The sequence below is a fragment of the Antechinus flavipes genome, chromosome 3 (assembly GCF_016432865.1).
Source record: "Antechinus flavipes isolate AdamAnt ecotype Samford, QLD, Australia chromosome 3, AdamAnt_v2, whole genome shotgun sequence".
NCBI classification, from domain to species: Eukaryota; Metazoa; Chordata; class Mammalia; order Dasyuromorphia; family Dasyuridae; genus Antechinus; species Antechinus flavipes.
In genome coordinates, this window is record NC_067400.1 from 339,459,290 (window position 1) to 339,483,257 (window position 23,968).

Here is a 23,968-nt window from a genome sequence, read left to right on the forward strand (position 1 = left end):
ATGGTAAATTTAGTCTTTAATTTTTTCCCTTACCCCATGCTTTAAAAATTTGTTTGTATTGTTTTTCTATCTGGACCTGTAATTTCAATGCTTTGGGATATTCCCAGTGAGGAAGCCACCTCTAAAGTTGAACTTTTTTGCCTTGAGTCACAATAGCTAATACAGGCCAGAGGTGAGACTTCCCATGGATTTCTGGCCACTAAGACTTGATACTTACCTCACACCATAGTCATTTTTATTTGCTCCTAAGTGCTGGAAACTTCTATGAAATGCTTTCTTCCACATGTTAGCATAATAGAGATCGTTCAAATGTTGATATATAATGCTCATTCTCCTCTGGGATCATTTGTCTTCTATCTCTTTCCATCAAGGTAGTAATCATATTTAACTCTCTACTCCAAAGGAATTATGAGGATTAATTATGTGTGTAACTATAGGGAAGTTTGGGGCAGGTGGGTAGTAAGTAAGTGGATAGAGCTTGGAGTCTGGAAGACATTTCCTCCTGAGCTCCCTACCTCGATTCAGACCCTTATTGGCTATGTGGATCTCGGGCAAATCACTTCACTTATTTGTCTCAGTTTCCTTGTCTGTAAAATGAGCTGGAGAAGGAAACTGCAAACCACTCCAGTACTGATAAGGTTAGGGTCAGATAGAGTCCAAATCTTTGTAAAGAAAAGAGTTGTGTGAAGGGCATCTAAATAATAGTTAACAAAAGCAGCTTTTACAAAGGTAAGTAGTACCCATATTACAATCCTATTTTTTAGAAAAGGAAGCTGAGACCAGAGAGAGAAAATAAGTTGCCCACTGTCATCCAACTAGTAGTTATGGTGGGCAGGGTTGGAATTTGGGTCTCCTGAGCTTCTTTACAGTTATCTCTTTCTTTACAGTAGTCGTTTCCCTCTATTTCATAGAGCTACAAACCTGTGACAAAGTATGCAATTTTCTAAGTGCTATCTCTAGGATAGAGATACTAGAGCACTGCCGAAAGCCGGACAAAGAAAAAATAGAAAAATGATGAAAAAACGTTCTCCTTGAGTATCAGTGGCGCTGGTGGAAAGCGCTGGCCCTTTGGCGCTGACCTGGGCCGAAGTTAGAAGTCAGGGTGCGGCTCAGAGTTCCTTGGGCTCACTCTGCAATTACTCGGCTGCGGAGCTTGGGCCCAGGCAAGACTGGAGGCTGGGCAATACGATCCGCTTCGGATGTCGGTCTCCCGAATTACTTCATTCCCTTTAAAAGGAAAACTATGATCGGAATCCGGGAGGTGGCGAGGGGAGGCCCTGCCTGGGGAGAAGGACGTGACTTAAACACGGCCGCTGACCCAGTTTAATGCAGCTCAGGAACCCGGTGTGTGTGTGTGTGTGTGTGTGTGTGTGTGTGTGTGTGTGTGTGTGTGTGTGTTGTGTAAAAGAGTGAGGAGGAGGGGATGGTTTCCAGCATGGGACTAATATGTGTAAAAGTTAGAGAAGGGGAGCCCCGGGAGGAGACCCTGCTTGTGGGACGGCCTCCGAGGGTGGGGCAGAAGGGTCCCTCTGGGTCTGCTACAGGGGATAAGGGGGGGAGACGACGTGTGGGGGCGGGCAGGGCCGGGCTTCCCCTCTCGGGCGGAGCTGCTCTTTCCCTTTTTTGGGCGGCTTCTTTCCCTGCAGCTGTCTCAGAGTCCGAGCCCGCCCGGCTCAGCTCTGCCCAGCTTAGCTCAGCCCAGCTTAGTTGGCCGGGTCCTGCCCAGGGAAGCAGCTACAATGACGGGAAGGTAACGACTGCCGGGGGGTTGGATGGTTCGGACAGGGGTAGATTGTGGGTGAGTGCCGGGTGGGATGCTGGAGATGTCTCCTTCTAAAGGGAGACTCAAGCTTGGGGATCCAATGCCTATCTCTAATCAGCCGGTTAGGAGTGACTTCCTACAGCAGGATGGGCCCCCCACCACTCAGGAACCCTCGGGAAGTGGGCATCGGGAGGGAGGCGAACCCCTGATGCTTGTCTGACGGCTGTGCCAACAGCAGCTCTGGGCACTGCCTTACACCAGTCTCCCTGAAGTTAGGTTCGGATGCCACTGCCACTGCCGGGGCAGACAGTGACCTTCCCTTCCTCCAGACCCTTTGGTCCTCTTGTCACCCACCAGAACCAAGGCTCCTGAGAACCAGGAAGGGAAAATTAGAAACTGTCTCTTGAACCCCTAGTAGGGATCTGGAGTAGGACGAAGCCCTGGGCTAGGCAGGGGTCAGAAGAACTGGTTTTGAGTCCCAGCCTGGGTCACTGATTAGCTGTATAATTCTGAGTAAGTCATCGCTTCTCCGAACCTCAGTTTCCTTTTCTGTAAAAGAGTATAATTAAGTATGCCTGAATGTGAGAATCAAATGAGTCAATATACCCAAAAGTTCTCCGGAAAGTATTACACAAAAAAATGTAGCATATCATTAACGTTGGTTGGGAAAACTTAGTGCTCACTGAGCGAATTGGGTGGGGCGAGCCCGCTCCCCTGCTCTGGGTTTGGCTGCCTGGCTCCCAAAGAGACCCTGCTAATTGTCACCAGATGAGGCACCTGGCATCGAGGAAAAGCCAGTGTATCTGAAAGACCTATGTGAGATTTCCATCTCTGCTGCTTAGGAACTGAATTTGGATAAGTCTTAAATCTTGATCTCATTTTCCTCATTTGGAAGATGAAGAGAGAGATGTAAGTGAATTGAATATTGGATGTGGAATCAGGGAGATATGGGTTCAAAGTGTGCCCTTGGATTCCCTGAATTTTTCTGACACTCAAATTCTCTCTTAGTCTCTATGCTACTGAGTAGATAAATGGGAGGCCAGTTGTATTTGTTCTGTTACTTTGGGGGAATGAGTAGGATTATCGTTTAATTTACCATTTGAGTTCTGGTGAGAGTCTTAGTAATTCCAATGAAGAAGATATTTGTTCTAGATGCAAGTTAGTGGGCCTGGAGTCATAGAATTAATTTGGTTGGGACTGAGACAAGGGTAATGGAGGAGAAAATCTATGATCAGACATATAACTTTCAAGGGAAAGGCGTCAAATAGAGTAATAGATTTAAGCTTATTCTGCTCAAAAATGTTAAAAGACTGAGGCCATCATTTGCCCTGGAGAGTTATGCTTCAGTGATTAAGTGAGCCCTGTCCTTGTGTTTTATTACCTTCAGGAAAACCTTGGGTAGAATTACAACCTCATTATTTAACAAGTTCTGTTCTTTGAATATAATTTTGCTTCTCTCACCAGAAATCTTCCCAATGGTGGCCTCTGTTCTATAACTGTCTGCCATCTGAGCTCAACTAACTTCTGAACATGTCCTTGGCCACTCTCTTTCTGCTGAGTTGTGAAATGGTACTGGGTTAGTAACAGGAATAGATAAACATATAGCTTCCCTGTGAACTGGATTTTATCTTCCTTCTTTGGTAATTGTAGGAATCACAGTAGAAACTGCCAGTACTTGAACTTCCATACTCACTGACTTGGAGGCCTGCTCTCTATCCAATGTATCACATTGCTTTAGTTCAGGGCCCCCAACAAGATCAGGATGTACTATGAGATACAAAGAGCCTTAAATGATAAATCTTTGAACCAGGTGCTTCCTTCATCTCTTTCTTCAACATCCCCTTCCCCCATCCTTCTTCCTGAATTTTGAGGAGATTCCTAATGAAGAGGTGTCTTTTTCCTTGTAGAACTCTGAAACTTTATTGTTAGAATTCCTCCCCATCTTTATCTCCTTTGTAATCTGAATCATTTCTGGAAATAAAAATATAGAAATAAATTGGGGCCCTTGTTTTTGATTAGTTCTAATTGTGGCACCAAAAATGAAGGGGAAAAAACAAGCTCTTTCCATTCAGGTAAAGAAATAAGGCAATTAAGCAAAAGTTGTTATGTATGAGTATTTATTGGTCACTTTTCTCAATAGCACAATCCCAATATTCTAACATCACTAAATGTTTTTTGGGCGGTGACTAGTAGTCATATACTGGACTAGATCCACAGAATAGGCCACCACCTCTGTCCCTGAGATTGATAACATTTCTGTGTTGGGTAGATAAATGAGTATACAAAATATGATATACTACAGGACCAGAATCTGAGGAATTAAAGGAGAGATCTTCAAGTGAACTTTGTGGATGAGGTAGGATTTGAACTAGATCAAGCTGGATTAGTTAAAGAGCAAGGAAATTAGAAGTTATACTTGAGTAAATATTGCTTTTTCAGTAGGTGGCACTCTTCTCTCTAAAGTAATCATACCCTCCATCAAGTTAGTTGACATTTTGATGCTATCCACCCTAGCCACTAGTCTATCAAATGCTTATGCCTGGTTAGACACGGGGGACTTTGTATGGATGAATTTGTGCAAAATCATTGTCATCATTGGAAAAATAACTGTAAGATACTACCTTCACATAAACAAAAAGGGAACTTTACAAGGAGAAGGGAATGTTTTGTAGTACAGGGAATGTGGTGTCATCTTCCTTTCCTAGATGACATTAATGGGGTAAAGAGGCTTTCCAAGTATATCTGAGAATGATTTTCTAACTTACTCCCTGTTAGTTCATCAGGGAGACAGCTTGGCATTGGAAAGAACACTGGCTCTGCAGTTAGAGGAACTGGATTCAAATTCTGCTTCTAAGTCATTTCCCCTCCCCACCTTCTATTTGTCTATCATTGGATGCTATCTATTGGATGGATTCTGAAGGTTCACTCTGTCATCAAAACACAAGACATTACAAATCCCTGGGTACTTTCACTGACTCTGCCCCTCCCTCCATGCCTGGAATGTCTCCTTACCTCTATTCTTTTGTTTCTTTCAAGTTCTAGCTAAAATCGTATCTTCAAAAAAGCATTTTACCCATCCCCTTAAAGCTAATGCGTTCTCTCTAAGATCATCTTCCATTTGCCCAGTGTAAATTTTGTTTGTACGTGATTCTTTGCATGTTCTTCCTCCTTTAGAGCAGGGGCTATCTTTTGCCTTTCTTTATATCCCCAGAGCTTAGCACAATGACTAACATATAGTAGCCTGTAGGAAGAATTTTTAAAATGCCTAGAAGACCAAGATGCTTTAGCTGACTCAATGAAGTTAGGGAGAAAAATCCCTTAGGCAAATAAAATGGATAGTAGGATGAAAATTTTTGTTTTCATTCAAAATTACATCTGTTTATAATAATTTTTAAAGTACATTTGTATATGCAGACTGAAGAGATGAACCTCTTTTCTTTTTACAAATAATAGCTTTTTATTTTCAAAATATATGCAAAGAGTTTTCAACATTCACTCTTGCAAAACCTTGTATTCCAAATTTTTTTTCCTCCCTTCTTCTTACCCCCTCCCCTAGACCACAAGTAATCCAATACATGTTAAACATGTACAATTCTGATGAACTTCTTTTCAAGCTGTCAACTTCCTTCTCTCTTTTAGATTTTAACCTCCAAGAAAATTGAAGTCATTTTCTTAAGCTTGATCTCTCACCTATTCATAACTTGCATTTTTAATTCATTTGCTCTAGTCTCTAAATAAGAGGTGACTCTTCTTGCAAAAGCCATGTTTTTCCCATCCCTTCTCACTTCCTGCAAGAACCTGCCCCCCCCTCAACCATTTTCTCTCTCTCAACTTCAATTTCATTTCAGTGCAATTCAACACACATATATTTAAGCACTTACTATGTTTATGGCACTATGGTAAATGCTGAATTGGAATAAAAAGACAAAAAATAGTTTCTGCCCCAAAGGAGTTTATATTCTTTATTCTGGTTAATTTCTCCTCATTCATTGGCGCCTTTCCAGATGCCAACAAACTTGCCCAGGTCTCTTGCCTTCTTGAAAAACCTTCACTTTATCTTTTCATCCTCTCCAGTATTCATCCTATATTTCTTTTCTCTTTCACAAGCAAACTCTACAAAGGGTTTACATTTCCTGTCTTCACTTCCCTCCCACTTCTATTAATCTCATTTCTAACTTTACTCTATTGAAAAAGTTCTTTTCAAAGTTACCAACTATTTCTTAATCAACAGATCCAATAGTTTATTTTGGTCAGTATTCGTTGTTCTTAACTTCTGTCTCTTTTGACATTGTTGAGCAGCTTCTTTGGCTAGAGTAGTCTCTCATCCCTTTGGCAAGTACTCTCCTTTTTCTCTTGGTTATCTTTCTAGCTGTCCATCTCTACTTTTAGTCTATTTTGCTTGCTCATAACCATGCACTCACTAGATATAGGTGTCTCCTAAGATTCTGTTTGTCTGGGGCATCATCTTCGCTTTACATTTTCTTTCCCATACTGACCTCAACTCCCAGAGAGTTAACTTGCATATTTAGGCAAAAAATTACCAATCTATATATCCAACTCTATCTCTCCTGAATTTTAGGTTCAGATCACTCTTCTTTCCCATTCTCCCTTCCTTCCTTCTTTTCTTTCTCCCTTTATGCTTCCCTTTCTTCTTTCTTTTCTCCCTTCTTCCTTTCCTCCCTCCCTTCCTCAACCTGTTCTGTTTCTAACAGGACCAGTTTGCTCCTCCTTAGGCCTCCCTCCCTTACAAACTTCCTTGAGGCTTACTTGACTTATGATTGACTGCATGACTCCTAAGCCCTGCTGCAGCTCAGAACTCACGAGTAACAAATGATCACCCAGCCTCAGCCTCCCAGGAGTAAGGTTAATAGTTATTTATTACCATATGAGCTCTCACACTGCTATTCTTTTACCCAAGTTGCCTCTCATGTTTTGTGTGCATTTTCTCTTCATTTCTACATCTTGAAATTATTAGTTTTCTTCAATGTTAAGCTCAGGCCTTCAACTGACCTCCTTAGTTAGAATTGCCTTTTTCTTCTTTGGATTTTCTTCTTCTTCTTTTTTTTTTTTTTTTTGCATATATGATATATAACACCTCACCTCCTAGAAGCTTATAATATTTCCTGGGGACAGGGCCTGAATTTTTTTCCCCTTAGGAATCCTAGAATTTATCACACTATTTTGCCCAGAATAGAGGCATAAATAATTGTTGACTTTATACCTATTCCAAATTTGTACTGCTGAACCATGATGGCCCAAGGTTTATTCCCATAATATCCATGCTATGATACTATTAAAATACTATCTTCTTCCTATGGCTCTCATTAACTCTGTGAAAGATTTGCCCTGGTCCTTGGACTTTGCTAATCAGTTCCTTTTTAGAATTGATGTTGGGAGCCTTTGTTCTTCCCTGCTCCTCTCCTTCCTTTGCTAATTTTTAAGTTGTTGTGATTTCTGACCCCTGTCTTGAAATATAGTCTTCTTATCCTGGTGTTCCATGGTTTATTTGGGTCCTTGGTTCAGAGATGTGTCTGATTACTTATTTTTTTTCTCCCTATATTCTGTAGGGCCATGTTTTGGTGCTTGTTTTTGGTACCTACCCTCTCTTTCTCCTGGTTTTGTTGTCACAGATTCTGAAATACAAATGGATATATTCTACGATTGGTTCACTAGAGAAAGATTAGCACATAGAAATATCAAGAGTAGGGTTGTAGGTAATTGAAAGTGAGTATAAATGAAATTATCTTCCATAGATTTGATGGCAAACAAACTTGGCACAAAAGCTGAATTTTTTTGGACCTAGGTTGGTTCAAGATTGAAGGAAAAAAATGTATCCTGAGGCACTTTTATTTAATTTATCATTGTTTTATAGCCATCTCTAACTTAAAGAGAGTGGTATTCAAAATGAAATAGTCTCTCCCATGTCCTCTTCTATATCCCAAGGCCATTTAAGGTAATATTGATAGAAATCTTGAACAAGGAAAGGATTAGTTTATGTTGAAATATGACTGGAACTTCTGGATTCCATCTTTGACCTCTCCCTTCAAGGACTGAGAGGACTTCCTTCTAGTGATCATTATCTTAATCCTTGAATGTTAAGAGGATACTGCCTTTAAGTGAGTTATGGTGCCAATCTGGTTGGGAGAGGGATGGGAGTGAATGGGGAAGAAAGCCGAAATTCTATTTGGACAAAAGTGAACTTTTCTCTATCCTTGATCCATTTTCTGGGATACTAGCTTTTTGGAAATGAGTTTTGGGCAAGAGAAAATATTTTTAAATAATTTTAGTTGAATTAAAAGGAAGTATTAAATATGCTTCTACATCAATAGCTGAAGCTCATGCTTTGTTGTGTTTCCATCTGACCCCCAAATGAGAATGATCTCTTACTTTGGAACATCACAATACTTCAGTGAGTTGGATTGGCCCACTTGAATATTTTGGACCAAGCTCATTCATTGATTTACAATCCGATGTAAGAGACTTCCTAAAAATATTGTAGTTTCACCAGTCTCATAGAAAAAGAAATAATTTAATCAATTTAGTTCACATCTAAAGTTCATATACCCCCCTTCCCATATTTCTCACAAATAATAATAGCTAACATTTATATAATACTATATGCTAGGCACTGTGTAATAACACAATTATTATCTCATTTGATCCTCACAACAGCTCTTAAAGATAGATGCTATTGTTGCCCTCATTCTACTGATGAAGAAACAGACTTGCCCAGGATCACACAGCTAGGAAGTATCCGAGGCTGGATTTGAATTCTATGTCTTCTTGACTCCAGGACAAGCAATATATCTGATGTATCATGTAGCTGCAGCAAATTTATACCTAGAATACTTTTTGAAGTGATGCCTTTTGTTTTAACATCATTGTTCATTTCCAGAAATATCCTTCCCCTCATCCCTTTTTCTTATCACAAAGTTCAAAATGAAAAGAGGGAAAAAGGATGTTCATCAGAATTAACCAACACATCAATTCAGTCAATGCCAGGATGTACAATATTTCATACTCAAAGTTCTTCCTCTGCAATGAGTAATGGGAGGTACGTTTTCTCTGTCTTCTAGGCTCAAGCCTGGTTGTTATAAAACATTTTATTTTATTGTTCTTTTTGTCTACATTGTAGAATAATTGTTTTCCTGGTTCTTACTTCACCCTGTGAAATTTCATTTAAATCTTCTCATGTTTCTCTGAATTCTTTATAGTCATTGTTCTCATGGTGCAATAATATTCCATTATATTCAGGCACCACAGTTTGGTCAACAGGCACCCCAAAAAGACATACTTTGATTACTATCATGGTCTCTAAACTGGTTCAGAAAAAATTTCTTGTGATTTAAACCAAAGTGACTGTCAGGGACAAATTTATTAATTAGCTTATAAGTTTGATAGTTTAGAGAGAGTGAAAATCCAAAGGGACAGAGATCCATCCTATTTTGAAAATCTCTCAACCAAGTCAATAAAAAGAAAAATTCAACAATAAGATAAAATATAGTGTAGCAGCTTTTTGGGTTTATTCTCCCAACTCCCACTTCCACAGGGAAGTTGGGTTCCCAGGTCATTACTGCTTAGCACAGTGCCTAGCAAATAATAGCTGTTTAATGAATATTTATTGATTGATTGAGGGTAGCTAACCACACAATTAGAAATGGTTTCCATTATTGTGGTTTTCCAGTATCAATTAACTAGTAGATATCAATTAACTTTTACAGAGGGATACTTACTGACATACTCTTCCCTGTGCTCATATTTGGTAATGGGGGAGACTGGGCACAAACTTAGAGTGGTAGGTAAAAAAGAGTCTCTCTGACCAGTCTCCTTCCCAATGTGATACCTACAAATTCTTTTCTCCTCTTCAAGGAATCATTAGGTCTACTTTTGTGTATTGTATAGCTGATGGATGAGTCTCCTCTTTGCTTGTAGACATGGCATCTTAGATATTGGGTTGATTAATTTCTAAATAGAGCAAACAAATTGTTCCTCAGGACTAGCTCCTCATCAGGAATGGATACTGTACCTACTAGCTGATTCAGTTATTGATTCCAACTATTTAATCTCAGATAGCTCTTCTAATTTTTCAAAGTGCACAAGGTTATAACCTGTGTTTCTTTTTTTATTATAGTTTTTTTATTTTCAAAATACACGCAAAGTAGTTTTCAACATTCACCCCTGCAAAATCTTGTGTTCCAAAATTTTCTCTCTCTTTTCCTTTCACCTCCCTCCCCTACATAGCAAGTAATTCAATATATGTTGAACACATGCAATTCTTTTTTTTTTTTTTTCCCCTGAGGCAATTGGGCTTAAGTGACTTGCCCAGGGTCACAAAACTAGGCAATGTTAAGTGTCTGAGGCCACATTTGAACTCAGGTCTTCCTGATTTCAGGGCTGATGCTCTATCCACTGCTCCACCTAGCTGCCCCACATGCAATGCTTTTAGCATGTTTCCACATTTATTATGCTGCACAAGAAAAATCAGATCAAAAAGGGGGAAAAATGAAAAAAGGGGAAGAAAAGCAAGTAAGCAACAATAAAAAAGGTAGAAATACTATGTTGTGATCAATATTCAGTTCCCACAGTCCTCTTTTTGAGTGCAAAGGGCTCTTTCCATCATTCAATAGATTTAAGTGCTGAACATTATATTAGAATTGATAGTTGAATTTAGGTTGATAGATTGAATTTGGAATTAATAAAGACCTAAATCCTATTGGAACTGGTCTGAATCACTTCAATGTTGAAAAGAGCCATGTCCATTACAGTTGATTATCACATAATCTTTTGTTGCTGTGTACAATGATCTCTTGGTTCTACTCATTTCACTCAGCACCAGTTCATGTAAGTCTCTCTAGACCTTTCTGAATTCATCCTGCTGATCATTTTCTTATGGAACAAAAATATTCCATAACATTCATATATCTTAACCCATTCAGCCGCTTCCAATTGATGAGCATCCACTCAGTTTCCAATTCCTTGCCACTATAAAAAAAGAGCTGCTACAAATATTTTTGCACATGTGGGTCCTTTTCCTTTTTTATGATCTCTTTGGGATACAAGCCCAGTAGAGACACTGTTGGATCAAAGGGTATACATAGCCTGATAATGCTTTGGGCATAGTTCCAAATTGCTATCCAGACTGATAACCTGTGTTTCTAAAGAAACACAGATGAAAGAACTGGAGGCATTTTGCATTTGTCTATCTGGTGATTAGGTGGGTGATTGAGCCTAATATGCTCCTCCTCTACCTGGAAGATCACAGTAATTCTTGCTCTTCAAACGGTGATAGGGAAGAGAGTGAAAGATTATATACTCAAACCTTTTGTATACATATTCTTTTTTTAGCTCAGCAGCTAACTACAAGACTCCCCCCACTATCACCACCACTAGGCAATAGGAAACAGCCACATGATATCTGTACATGCTATGAAATAAGAGGAAGGGTCTTTCTGTTACAATGCCCAGAAACAGGGATTAGGGATTGGAATAGGTCAGGACATATTTCATATTCATGGAGGATTGGGTCTTAATTAACCAATCTTTTATTAACAGTTGAAAAATTTAGGTAACAGTTTTGATTCATTAAACAGAACAATTATCACAACTTTTGGTAGATATTAGAGAATCATTTTCTCAACACCATTCAATCCTCTTTTAATCACTCCTTCAAAGGATTTTATTTTCACCCTAATCAAAAGTGAACTAGAAGATACTTCTATTAGTTGAGTTAATAAAGGCCTTCTTCTTTATCTAATAATAACCTTAATCAATTTAAGCTGCAAGAATTTTTTGGGCTTATCAAGCCCCTTTCTTAGAAATTAGTTGGGTTTTGGATAAAAATGATATAAAAAGATTTAAGTGCTGAACATTATGTTAGAATTGATAGTTGAATTTAGGTTAATAGATTGAATTTGGAATTAAGAAAGACCAATAAGGTTTCTCACTCAGATTAGATCAAGGCATTAGACAAAGACATTAAGAACATATAATTTCTTGATATTTCTAAAAAACGGGACCTAGTAGGATCTTAATATGTGATCTGTCTTCCAACTTCTGGGTTCCCATACTCAAAGCCATCCAGGCAAAACCTCTTCACCAGACTAAACTTCCTGAAACATCATTTTCCTTTCTCAGAAACCTCTAATGACTATCTCTCTAACTTGAAATTATTGCTTCTTTGCTTGTCTATAGAGTTTTCCATGATTTCTTTAATCATACTCCTTAAACTTTATTGATCATGATACTTCAATAAAAGCTTTCCAATCTCATTAAGCTGGTCTCTCTGGGACTCACAAGTATGCCATTAGTTATTCTTTCCCCATCCATTCATTTATATTTTTCCCCTTACCTAAAATGCCATTTTTACATCTATTTTCTGTCCAGATTCTTGAAGGACCATTTTTGAAGTACCATCTCAAAGTCCAACAGCTCTATAAAACCTTTCTGTGTTTTAGACCTATTCTCTAACTAGACTCTTATCCTTTGAGATAAGGTCCAAAAATATGTCTCATTCTGCATAGATGGGAAACTACTGGAAGAATCTCATTTTTATTTTTTTAATTATTTAAAAAAATTTTTTAATATAGCTTTTTATTTACAAGTTATATGCATGGGTAATTTTACATCATTGACAGTTTGCAAATCCTTTTGTTCCAACTTTTTCCCTCTTTCCTCCCTATCCCTTCCCCCAGATGGCAGGTTGACCAATACATGTTAAATATGTTAAAGTATAAGTTAAATACAATATAAGTAAATATGTCCAAACAGTTATTTTGCTGTACAAAAAGAATTGGACTTTGAAATAGTGTACAATTAGCCTGTGAAGGAAATCAAAAATGCAGGAGGACAAAAATATAGGGATTGGGAATTCTATGTAATGGTTCATAGTCATCTCCCAGAGTTCTTTCATTGGGTCTAGCTGGTTCAATTCATTACTGCTCTATTGGAACTGAAGGAATCTCATTTTCCTTATGGAAACCCAATTTAAATGACATGGTACCAAAGTATTTTGTGGAAAACATTGCACTATTACCAATCCACACTTGTTACATTTTTATTATAGCACTGGATTTGGAGTCAGGAATTGCATCTAAAACCCAGCTTTTCCACTTTACAGTTGTTTGATCTTGAACAAAACACTTAGCCTATATGGGGTTCATTTTTCTTATTTGTAAAACAAGAGATGATTTCTAAGGCCATTCTAAGTTCTAAATGTGTGTGTGTGTGTGTGTGTGTGTGTGTGTGTGTGTGTGCTTGTACATATTCTATATTCCCATGACTCAAATTATACAAGAAGGAAAGTCAGAAGTAATTCCTCAGAGTTTGAGAAAATTGTGGTGAATTTTGTAATTTATGTAAGCCCACTACCTGTTTTAATTCATGCCCAGGGAAATGCCAGGCTGAACAAATCCTAATCTAAACTTTAGATGATTAGCTAGAGTTGGATAGGCCTTAGGGCTTGATTCTTTGACTGCATTCCATGGTATATGATGCATTTTCATGTGTGTAACATTCTAATGTGTTAGGTTATACTGGATACTAAAACATCTAGCTTTTTTTTTTTTTTTGTGGTGGGTGGTCTCTTTCTTTTCTACTCTAGATTCTCATTCTCAAAAATCTGGTAAAACATATTAAAGTCTGGAGAGAATTAATTTTCAACTTAGAAACATAAAAAAATGCTAGAGAAGGCAATTTTCTAGTAACTTCATTGGTTAGACATGAGAAGTTGGGGTAGGAGCTAGGGGTAAGAGTAGAGAAAGAGGGACAACATGACATTTGTGTTCTAGTATTCTATAATTTTGTGCAAAAGGATATTTTTTTGCTTAGTCCCAGAAGACAGGCCTCACTAGGAGTGGGTACAAACAGTTTCTTGATTGGAGCTATCCAAAAATGGAATCACATTGAGTTCTCGTCAGTGAAGGGCTACAAGTAGAGGCTGGGTTATGACCACTCTGGGGAGAATGGTGAAGAGAGGGTTCCTATTCAGATCTCTAAGCTCCCTTATGATTGAGATTCTGTCATTCAGCTATATCATGATACCCCAACCAATATGCAGGCTAGAGAGATTTCTAGCTGAATATCAAGGATCATCTACTAATCTTTAGCTCAGATGACCTCAGTGTAATGGAACTTATATATGATTTTAATTCATTTTTCATTCATCTAACATTATTTGAATTACTTAGTTTTTCTTGAAATTGATAATTTCATTGTGGATATGATCAATTGGGAACAACCTAAAGATTTTGTTTTTTTAACATATGTTCTAGAATAATAATCTTCATAGTGGAAACAGGGAACCTGGGGTGGGGAATGGGGAGCTCCTGGAAGCTTGATCTTCAGGATTGTATGGTCAGCCAATCAGAGGATGGAAAGAACGAGCAACCCATTCTTTGAGACAGCCGAATTCTGCTTCCCCCCAAAAAAAATCATACCTACCCTTTACCTCTTTCAGCTTAACAATCCCTTAGTATATCTGTCCTTAGCTATGTCCACCTTTCAGCACAGCTATAACCCAACCCCAACCAAAGTATCCACAACATCAGCTGTGCAGGTGCTAAAGGGTAAATTCCACTCTCATTCCCACCCCAATATATTGACTAGAAAAAGATTACTGATTGGAGTACACCATCAAAACAGTTTGGAGACTGGTGAATTTCTAGATTCTGGAGAATATGGAAATATTCTGAAGTGAATCACTGTTAATGAATGCAACTTAACTATTTAAAAGGAAGAGGGAGTGTTTCTTCCCTTTACTTCTGAGCAGCTGTATTGACAGGATCTACTAAAAAGTCATGTCATCACAAGCAGGCCTACGTACCGTGGCAAAACTTTTATTTCTTTCCTGATTGATTTTCTATCCAACCCTTTCAGTGCCTCTCCCAAACCTTCTTTCTTCAAGCCTCTCATAGCTTCTCCATCCCCAAATGCTTTAAGCAAATGAGTCTTCACTTCTTACATTACTGAAAAAAATAAGGCCATCCATTGTAAACTTGGTTATTACCCTTTCTTCTTATTTCAAAACACTTTTCTACTGTTCACCTTATTTTACTCCTGCCTCTGAAGAAAAGATACCTCCTTCTCTTTATAAAGGCTTTCCACAAGCTAATCCCACCTTCTGCTGGAGGTCTATTTCCAGTTCCCTACACTATCACCATCCTCTTGAGATTATCTTCCATCTACAGTGGATATATCTTGCATGTGGCATGTACAATACTGTTTACACATTGTCTCCCGCATTAAAATGTGCTTTGAGAGCAGAGGCCTTGTTTATCTTTTCCTTACTGTTCAGCCCCATGCCTGGCACATCGAGAAATGGAGAGAGCGCCAGCTCTAGAGTCAGGAGGATCTGAGTTCAAATCCAGCCTCAGATCCTTATTCTTGTATGTCATTTAATCTCTATTTTCCTCAATTTCTTTAATTATAATATGGAGATACTCAAAGCCCTTATCTTGAAGGGTTGTTGTGAAGATCAAATGAGATATTTTTTAAAATACTTCAGACAGTTCCTAGTGGCTGTTTGTTGAATGCATATTTCCTCCCCTTTCCTTCCCTTACTTATTAAAATAATTGATGTGCAGATGGTCCTAAATCACATCTCTTCCAGGAGTTCACCTCATCAAATATTATTCATATTTGATGTCTCATTACTGTCTGTGTATCAACACCACAGGCTTTTTTTTTTTTTAATACATTGTTGGTGGTGCTTAATAAGTGTTTGCTAAACTGAATTTATTTTCAAATTTAATCCCTTACTAATAATCATTTTAAAAAAATTATTTCTATGTGCCAAGTCTGAAGTCAGGAAGACACATCTTTCTGAGTTCAAATCTGGCCTCAGATACTTATGAGTCTTGTGACTCTGGGCAAGTCATTTAATCCAATTTGCCTCAGTTTCCTCATCTGTAAAATAACCTGGAGAAGAAAATGAAAAATCATTCCAGTATTTCTGTCTAAAATCCCAGAAGGGGTGAAAAAGAGTCAGACAGAATTGACTAGACTGCAAAAGTAATGTTTAACTGTAATGACACACATTATGTATTGTCATTCCTTTACTCTCAGTGCTTGTTCATGTTAGGGGCAGGAGAAACAACACTAGGTGATGTTAAGCAGCTGTGCTAACCCTGTGGGTATAATCAGAGAGCTGCCATTTCCAGGAGCTCCATTGTTTTCAGGAGGAAAGTTCTGTCATAGACCATGTGGTCACTAAGGCATTCAGACATTCCTGGAATCCTGGTTCGCTTCAATCAGATTCCTGTCTTCTCTTTCTTTTGGACATGAATTTTCCTGGGTTTGTTCTTGTTTTTCTCCCCTAAAACAAATGGACTTTTGAACTGGGCAGCTCATGTGTAGGTGGAGTAAATATTTACTGGCTTGTGCGAGGCTTTCATTTCAGATAACAGGTATCTAGCTGGAAAAGATTTGTTTTTAGTTCTTTTGTTTCTCATTGAACTTGTTCAATTTTTCTATATACCTGCAGTGTGATAGTTACTGAATTTAAGTGGAGAATAAAAGGAGTGTTAGATATTATATTACTAGATTAAAAGGCCAGGGGCAAATTTTATTCAAACTTTGTCTTTCTTGTGGCATCTAGGACAATACTTTACTTACAGTAGGTGTTTAATTGAGGTTTGCTGATACTTAGTATTTCTTGAATTGAATATTATAAAAATGTAGTCTGTTCACTTTATAGGCACATGTATGTCCTTTATGTTAAATTTGAGCAGTAGTTGTAAATAAGAAGTGGCATCATAGAGTGGAAAGAGCATTGGCTTTGAATCCCAAACTGGGTTTGAATTTCTGCTTCTCTACCTGTGATTGTGGATACATTATTTCCCACCTCTGGGTCATTGTTTCCTTATCTGTAAAATGAGAGAATTGGACTATAATCTCAGGACTTCTTAAACTTTTTCTACTTGCAACTTCTTTTCACACAAGAAATTTTTATGTGACCCTGGGTATATATGTTAAATTTCAAATAGGCATACAAATCAAACATTTACTGACAATAAATTGTAATTTCAGGGACCCCACATTCAGTTCTGAGAGCCCATGTGGAATCATGACCTAGAGTTTAAAAAGCTGGGGACTATATGATTTTTAAGGTCCCTTCTAGTTCAGATTCTACATTGGTGTGATTATGCTAGATAAAGAATCATAGGATTTAGCACTGGAGAGAAAAGAGCTTAGAAGTCATCTAGGCTGACTCTTTCCTTGTAGAATGGATTTCCTGACAAAATTGAGGATAGGATGGGAAAATGGCTTGCTCATTGTGAGTTAAGGAGCAGGTCCCAAGACTAGAATCCAGATCTCTTGTCTCCTAACTTCACTACTAATTTTTTCCTTTGGAATTGGCCTTGAGATTTCATCAGTGTGTGGGGCTCCTATAGAAGTACTTCTTTGACAGATTTAGCTCAGGATGGTCTCTCTCTCAGATTCGTAGTCTTACAGAGATGCCTTTCCCCTGGTCCTGTGAGGAGAATGGTACATGGCATGCCTAGGGACCTACAGCCGGGATATATGTATATGAGACTTGAACCTAGTTCTTCCTAACTCCATGGAGAAGAGTTCTCTGTCCACTCTGGCCTGGATGCCTCCTCTACAATGCCCTCTGATCTGCAACAGGTTTGATTCTAGCTGGCTATGCTAAAGGAGGAGGTCATTAGAAAAAAAATTATCTTAAGTCAGCAGCTAACCAAGACTCCTCCTCTCCCCCTTTGTTTTTCTCTCTGTCTCTCTCTCTTTCCCTCTCTGTCGCCTCCACCCATAGATGTGCTATTAATTGAAAATGCATGATGCACATTTGAGTTTAACCTGCTTTATTAACATTTTCTCCTTTAAGTTCTTAAATCTAAGCAATCAATAAAACAACGAAATGAAGCTCTTGAGTTGTAGCATTTGATTTCTGAAGTGTAAATGCTCACACTGAAAATTTAATATCAGCACACCCCTATCCATTCCTAGTCTTCTTCTGTTGCCACACTGGTTTCTTAATTTCCTTTTGTGTTTCATCTATGACCATAGGTGTTTTCAAAGCACTGTCCTACGCCCTCTTTTTTTTTTTTCTTTTATAGTAGCTTATTTGATGAATTCATCAACCCCTCTTTTATAATTATTGAATTCTAATAATTATTTAATTATCATCTTTACTGATGATTCATCTATCTCTATTTCTACCTCCCCCTTTCTCTAATTCACACAAGTCTTTTAATAATAATTGATGAGGATTTGCTATCTGACTCTTCTCAGGGTTTTTACTTATTAAAAGTGAAAAGCTGGAGCTAAGTACCTTAATTCTAAGGCAGGAATCCTAAGTGTCCATAGCAGATCTTAAGAGGACATATTTTTGAGTTTAGGGTCCTTTCTAGTGTCACTCAGAATCTACCACTTAGGTCACTACTTATTCCATCAGCATGGGAAGCTCATTTTCCCCTCAGAAGTAAGAACGGTAGGAAGAGAACTTCCAGGTATATCACATCAGTCCCCATTCATATAATAAAATAATATGGATGAAATATAGTGATAGCAGAACTTTTCTTCCCAATTTGGTTAATATTTTAAACCACAGTCTTTGTGTTGCTTTAAATTTTGTGTTTTGTTTCCTTGTTGATTTTTTAAGAGGCAAAAGATGCTGCAGTTATGTTCAGTTGAACCTTTATCTTGATGGATATCCCCTCATTGTCAGGATATCCCTTGAGATGAATTTTAATACCCTGAAGATGCCAAACCCACATAGCTGGCTTAGTTCACCTCCTCCTCCCTCACTATCCCCTCTACAGGAAAGGGGTGGGAGAGCTTGAGGTTGAGGCTTTGCTCTGGAGTTCCTAGGCTTCTGCTAGAGAGTGTTAAGCTGTAGATTTAGAATTCTTTTATCCAAAGTCTCACTTAAGAATCCCCAGCTGGTTATAGAATAATTCTTTGTCTTTGATTAGGCCAATAGTTACCAGTGTGCGACTTCTCATTAAGTGGCTAACAGCTTCAAAAAGGCTGCTGATATTTTTGTCTGTTACCTAGCCTAAGAGAAGAAATTTATAAGCTTGAGTGGTACTATATAAGGCCAGGTGAATAATTCTTTGCCTTTGGCATTGCTATCTTAGGAATCACAGCTTGGAATTGAGGATGCTATTGGAGTTTCAGACTGATATACGCTAAGGAGCTCTTGGCTCCTAAAGATTCTCAGCAGAGGTTAGAGTAATTGATGACAAGAGTTTACTTGAATGCAGGGACAAGGATAGAAATGAGCAAGAATGTGATAATAGGTTAATATAGATAGAATAGAAAATAATAGAAAATATAATAATAGAAAACTTGTGTTTTTGTCTGTAGAGGAGGAATAGAAGAGTAGAAGTGGAAGGTAATTTTGATTGTACATTTTGTAAATTTCTAAATCTCCCCCCGCTTTTAACTCTTTTTTTTCTTTATCATTTCTTGTATATCTTTGCTTTGATATTGCTTTGATATTGATATTAATGGCTTGAAACATTAAACATTTTTTATTCCTGTTTTTTTTTATTTTGTATCACCTTAATTTGTGAACATAGTCCTCCTTTCTCCCTGACTCAGTGAGCTATCTCTTGTAACAGAGAATTAAAAATAAAAAAGCAAAGGCAGTACAGCAAAACTAACTAGTGGATCAACTTAGTCTGACATGATATATAATGCTTCACACCCACAATCTCCCATTTCTATAAGAGGGAGTTACATCTTCTCATCTTTTATTTGGGTACAGTCATGGTCATTATAATTTTGTAGCATTCAGTTAAATTTTTTGGTTTGCTTTTTTCATTTACATTGTTGTTATAGTTATGGACTTATATCTTTTCTGGATATGCTTATTCCAATCTGCATTAGTATAAATATGTCTTCATGTTTTTTTTTTTTTTAAATTTTACATAGTTATCATTTCAAGAATGTTCCATTCTATTTATATGTGACGTGGTAGAAAGACCTCTGGCTTTTTGGAGCCAGAACATCATGACTTACATTTTGCTTCTATTTGCTACTTTCCACCTCTGTAGTTTGGCAAGTCATTCTACCTTACTAGGCCTCAGTTTCCTCCTCTGTAAGATGAGAGGCTTATACCAGATCAGAGAGTCTTAATGTGGAGTCTGTGGACTTGTTTTTAAAATATTTTGATAGTAATCCTTTAATATAATTGCTTTTTTTAGGTCCTATGTATGTTCTTTTGTGCAATTAAAAACCTTTTAAGGAGGAGTCCAGAGGTTTCATCATATATTTAGAGGGACTCATAACATAAAAAGTTGAAGAACCTCTGAAATTTATCTTAGAAGTGTAAGGTTCCTAATGTACTTCAGTTCTCCAATTAAAGGGGATCCACTTTGTTTCCAGCTCTTTGCTATCACAAAAAATGATATTTGTTTTTGTAAAAATTTTCTTCTTTTTTTTGACTTCTTTGGAGTATTTGATTAGTAAGATAATTTGATTAGTAGGCCTGTATTGCCACCACTTTTAAGTCCCAAACTTACAGGTTTCCTCCACTTCTAGATATTATAACCTCTTGAAGAAAATGGCTGTTCCTGGTCTTCTATACTACAAAGAAAGGATTGAGAACTGGAAACCTCTATTTCTAAAGAAAGTTAATATAAACACTTCCCCTCTTATTTTCTATCCTGGGTTTCCTCTTAGCACAATACAGCAAAATGAACATTGGTTTTGAGATTCAAAAAACCCACTGACTTGGGTTCTAATCTTGTCTTTGACCCATGCTACTTTTGTGATCTTGGACAAGTCATTTAACACCTACCTTTCTAGGGCTCAGTTTCTTTAGTGGTAAAAAGAGGGTATTGGATTAACTATTCTTTGAAGTGCCTTTACCTGTAGATAAAGCTGTGATCTTCTCTGCTTTGAAGTTCCCCTGGTCACAATAGCCCCTTCTAGGTAGTTTGAGTGATATTTGAATCCTTAATCTTTTCCTACAAGGCAATAATATTATTGTGGACTGATTGATAGCAACCACCAAGACAAAAAGATCTTAAGACAAATTAATTGAGGCTCCAGAGGTCTGCTGTGTCAAGGCCTCCTGATAATCTGTTTTTGCAGCCAGAGGCACATGTGTGATCCTTAGTGTAGTTCAATGTCCAGAACCAGGGAAATAATCTAGTTTTAGTTGGGGCTTTTAGACTGACCCTGCCACTAACCAGCTTTGTGATTTTGGACAAGAATTAATGTTAACACAATGTACTTGGTCTCCTTCCTCATATATATAATGAAAAAGGCAGTGGTTTGCCCTTCCTCTCTCATGAAATTATAGAGACATCAGTAATATAGAGCAACACTTCTTAAAACTTTTTCTACTTGTGACCTTTTTATGTCTGAGCAATTTTTATGCCATCCCAGGTATATAAGTATATAAAATAGGTATATAAATCAAACATTTACTGATAATAAATCATCAAGAAATTTATTTTAAAACAATTCTTTAGTATACATATAATTTTACCATTTATTTAAGATGAAAGTAAATTTGTATACTAATGAGATGAATATGTTTGTTTATTTTTTAATCCTGGTGAAATATTTTGATACCTTTTATTGCTGCTAAATTTTTCATGACCCCCATGTTCAGTTATTTGACCATATATGGGACTGTGACCCACAGTTTAGGAAAATTTGAAATAGAGTATGGAAAAATATTTGGAACTATCTAAAGTACTGTACATATGCAAAGTAAAATGCCACATCATATTTAATTACATGTAGGCATAAACCTATGTGTGTATATATGGCATATTGGCTAGAATGCTGGATTTGGAGTCAGGAAGATCTGAGTTAAACTTCTACTTCAGATATCTACTTAGCTACCTTGAGCAAGACCCATGACTGTTATCAGCCTTAATTCCCTCATCTATAAAATGAAGATAAAGGTATCTACTTCCCAGAATTGTTGTCAGGATTAATTGAGAAGACACGTGCAAAATAATTTGCAAAGCTTACAACAATATATAAATTCTGACTATTTTTGTTATTATTATTATATACTTATGTGGGTGTATAACCACACAGGCTCAGAAACTGTTGGATTTTATATCGAGAAAACAAAGTCCTTAGGCTTTCCAAAACACAAGGCGTGATTTGTGCTGCATCTTCAAAATGCAGACAGATATGTCTAGACACAATCAGATCTGAATTCATGCAGGACAGCACACAGATAGATGGAAAAGGCAGCCAAGAGTGTGAAGTTATTCCAGGAAAAACTGCCATTTTTGCTGCTTTTGTCTACTTCCCTGGAAGGGATTCTGGGAGTGTTACTGTGGCTCAAATGAGTACAATGCTGTCTAGTGCAATGTGAAATTCACTGTTGTATGCCATTGAAAATAAGGGTCACAGAAGCACAGAATTGGAAAGGACCTGCAAAACCTTTCTGCTTCTGTTCCCCTGAATACTAAACTTGGCCTTCCAACATCCCTGATAAGTGGCCACCCAGTATTTGATAGACCTCATCTGTCTTCTTGTAGGAGATTCCCTTTGTGGGGGACACACAAGGCAGCTCATTTCACTGTGGATAGCTCTCATTATGAGACAATATTTCTTTACTGGAAGCTTACCTCTACAACTTCCACTCGTTCCTAATTCGAAGAGGCAAAACAAGTGTAATCTTTGTCCTTTATGACATTTATGAAAGTTTTCGCAAATCATTTCTTTTTCAAGTATACATTCCCACTTTTTTCAAATGATTCTCCTATGGAACACTGTGTAAACTTTCACTCTTCTGGATACTCTCTCTGGATACTTCAGTCTTGTTAATGTCCTTTCTAAAATGTAGCTAGAACTGAACATAATTCTCTGGTTATTGTTTGACCAGATCAGGACAATATTGACCTTTCTTATTCAGGACATTATCAATGTTCTGAGTAATCAAAATCCTAATAATGAGTCAGTTTTTTTTGGTTTTCTTTGGGTCCAGAGCAACATGGCCACATGGTCTACATTAATATAAAAAGGGCTTTGTCCCAGGGCACCAAATTTAAAGGACTCTAAAAATACTTCTATAGCTAGAAATCATAGTACTTGGCATTTAGTTGGAAAGAATAATTAATTAAAATAGGAAGCTGCTATATGGAAGGCTGGGTCAGCTCTTCAGCCTGTTCTGTTCCCTCTGTCTTCTCCCTCTGTCCCCCACAAAAAAAGTAAAATCCAACACTTAGGGTGTACTTTGTGTCTCTACCCTAAGGTAATTTGTAGTACTTACCTCAAGTACAATTTTGTGATACTTTAAGTACAATTTTTCCTAGTTATGTGTTTGTCAATTACTAGTTGTTGTTCTACTACTACCACCACTTTTTTTCTTCTCCTTCTTCCTCTTTTTTCTTTCTCCTTCTCTTTTTCCCCTCCTCTTCTTCCTTCTCCTCCTGTAGTTAAGATATTTGCCCAGGATCATATAGCTAGTAAGTTTCTGAAGCAGGATTTGAACTCTGCCCTATCTGAATCTTCCTCCCAACTCTCTTGCCCACTGCTTGCCTGCTTTAATGTTAATCTGGTGGTGTGTACACAGCAGTTTTGTAAAGAGAAGAAGCTGGCCCTGGCTATGGGTCCTCCTGCTAATCTTAGTTCTACCAGCCAGGAAATCCAGAAGAGGCAGCTACAGTAGCCTCTTTGAGGGCAGGAGGGCCAGAGGTGCTGCTGAAGGGGCAGGGAGAGAAGATACACTCAGAAAAAGGAGGCTGAGCTGTGATACTCTGAGGGACAGAGAAGTGACAACCCCTTGCAATATCACTCCAATTCTGGGCTTATCCATTAATACTCAGGAAGCAGACATAAATAGCTATCTCTATAATGTCTTCCTCTAGAAGGCAGCCAGGAACACTGGTCTTTGGAAGCTTTAAATCTTTCCTAGTGCCTAAAACAATGTTCTGAGGTTTGCTAAATTGGATTGAATGTTCCCTGTTAGTAGAAAATATCTGCTAGTTAGGCTAACTTTCTGTATTATTGCGACAACATGCAGTACTCTCTGGGTACTCAAAGTGTCATGTCCAGCTGCTGCAATACTCAAATGAGAAGATAGACATAAATGCATTTTGAAAGGTTAAAAGAAAACACTACTCAGGAGACAAACATCTACAACTTTCACAGTTGATTATTTTCAGTTTCCCTAGTATATAGTGTGTACAAACTGGTATATATATTTTTGTTTTTTCCATTAGACTGTGATAGAGACTGGGGACGATTTTCTGCCTTTCTTTGTATTTC

General features: G+C 37.7%; 1 protein-coding gene across 3 annotated transcripts in view; it reads left to right on the plus strand.

Annotated features, from left to right (window-relative positions):
• The window catches only part of LIMS2 (LIM zinc finger domain containing 2), an 82,126-nt gene that overhangs the window by 5,406 nt on the left and 52,752 nt on the right, over positions 1-23,968 (plus strand). The window contains exon 1 of one of the 3 annotated variants that reach the window (XM_051985686.1): positions 1,634-1,750. The exons of 1 other annotated variant lie outside the window; for it this stretch is intronic. In XM_051985686.1, coding sequence (XP_051841646.1) covers positions 1,740-1,750 — 11 coding nt within the window. In that variant the 5' untranslated portion in view covers positions 1,634-1,739. Of the gene's footprint in view, positions 1-1,633; positions 1,751-8,519; positions 8,817-23,968 lie in introns of those variants that run through there. One more of the 3 variants, XM_051985684.1, reaches the window with a different exon arrangement.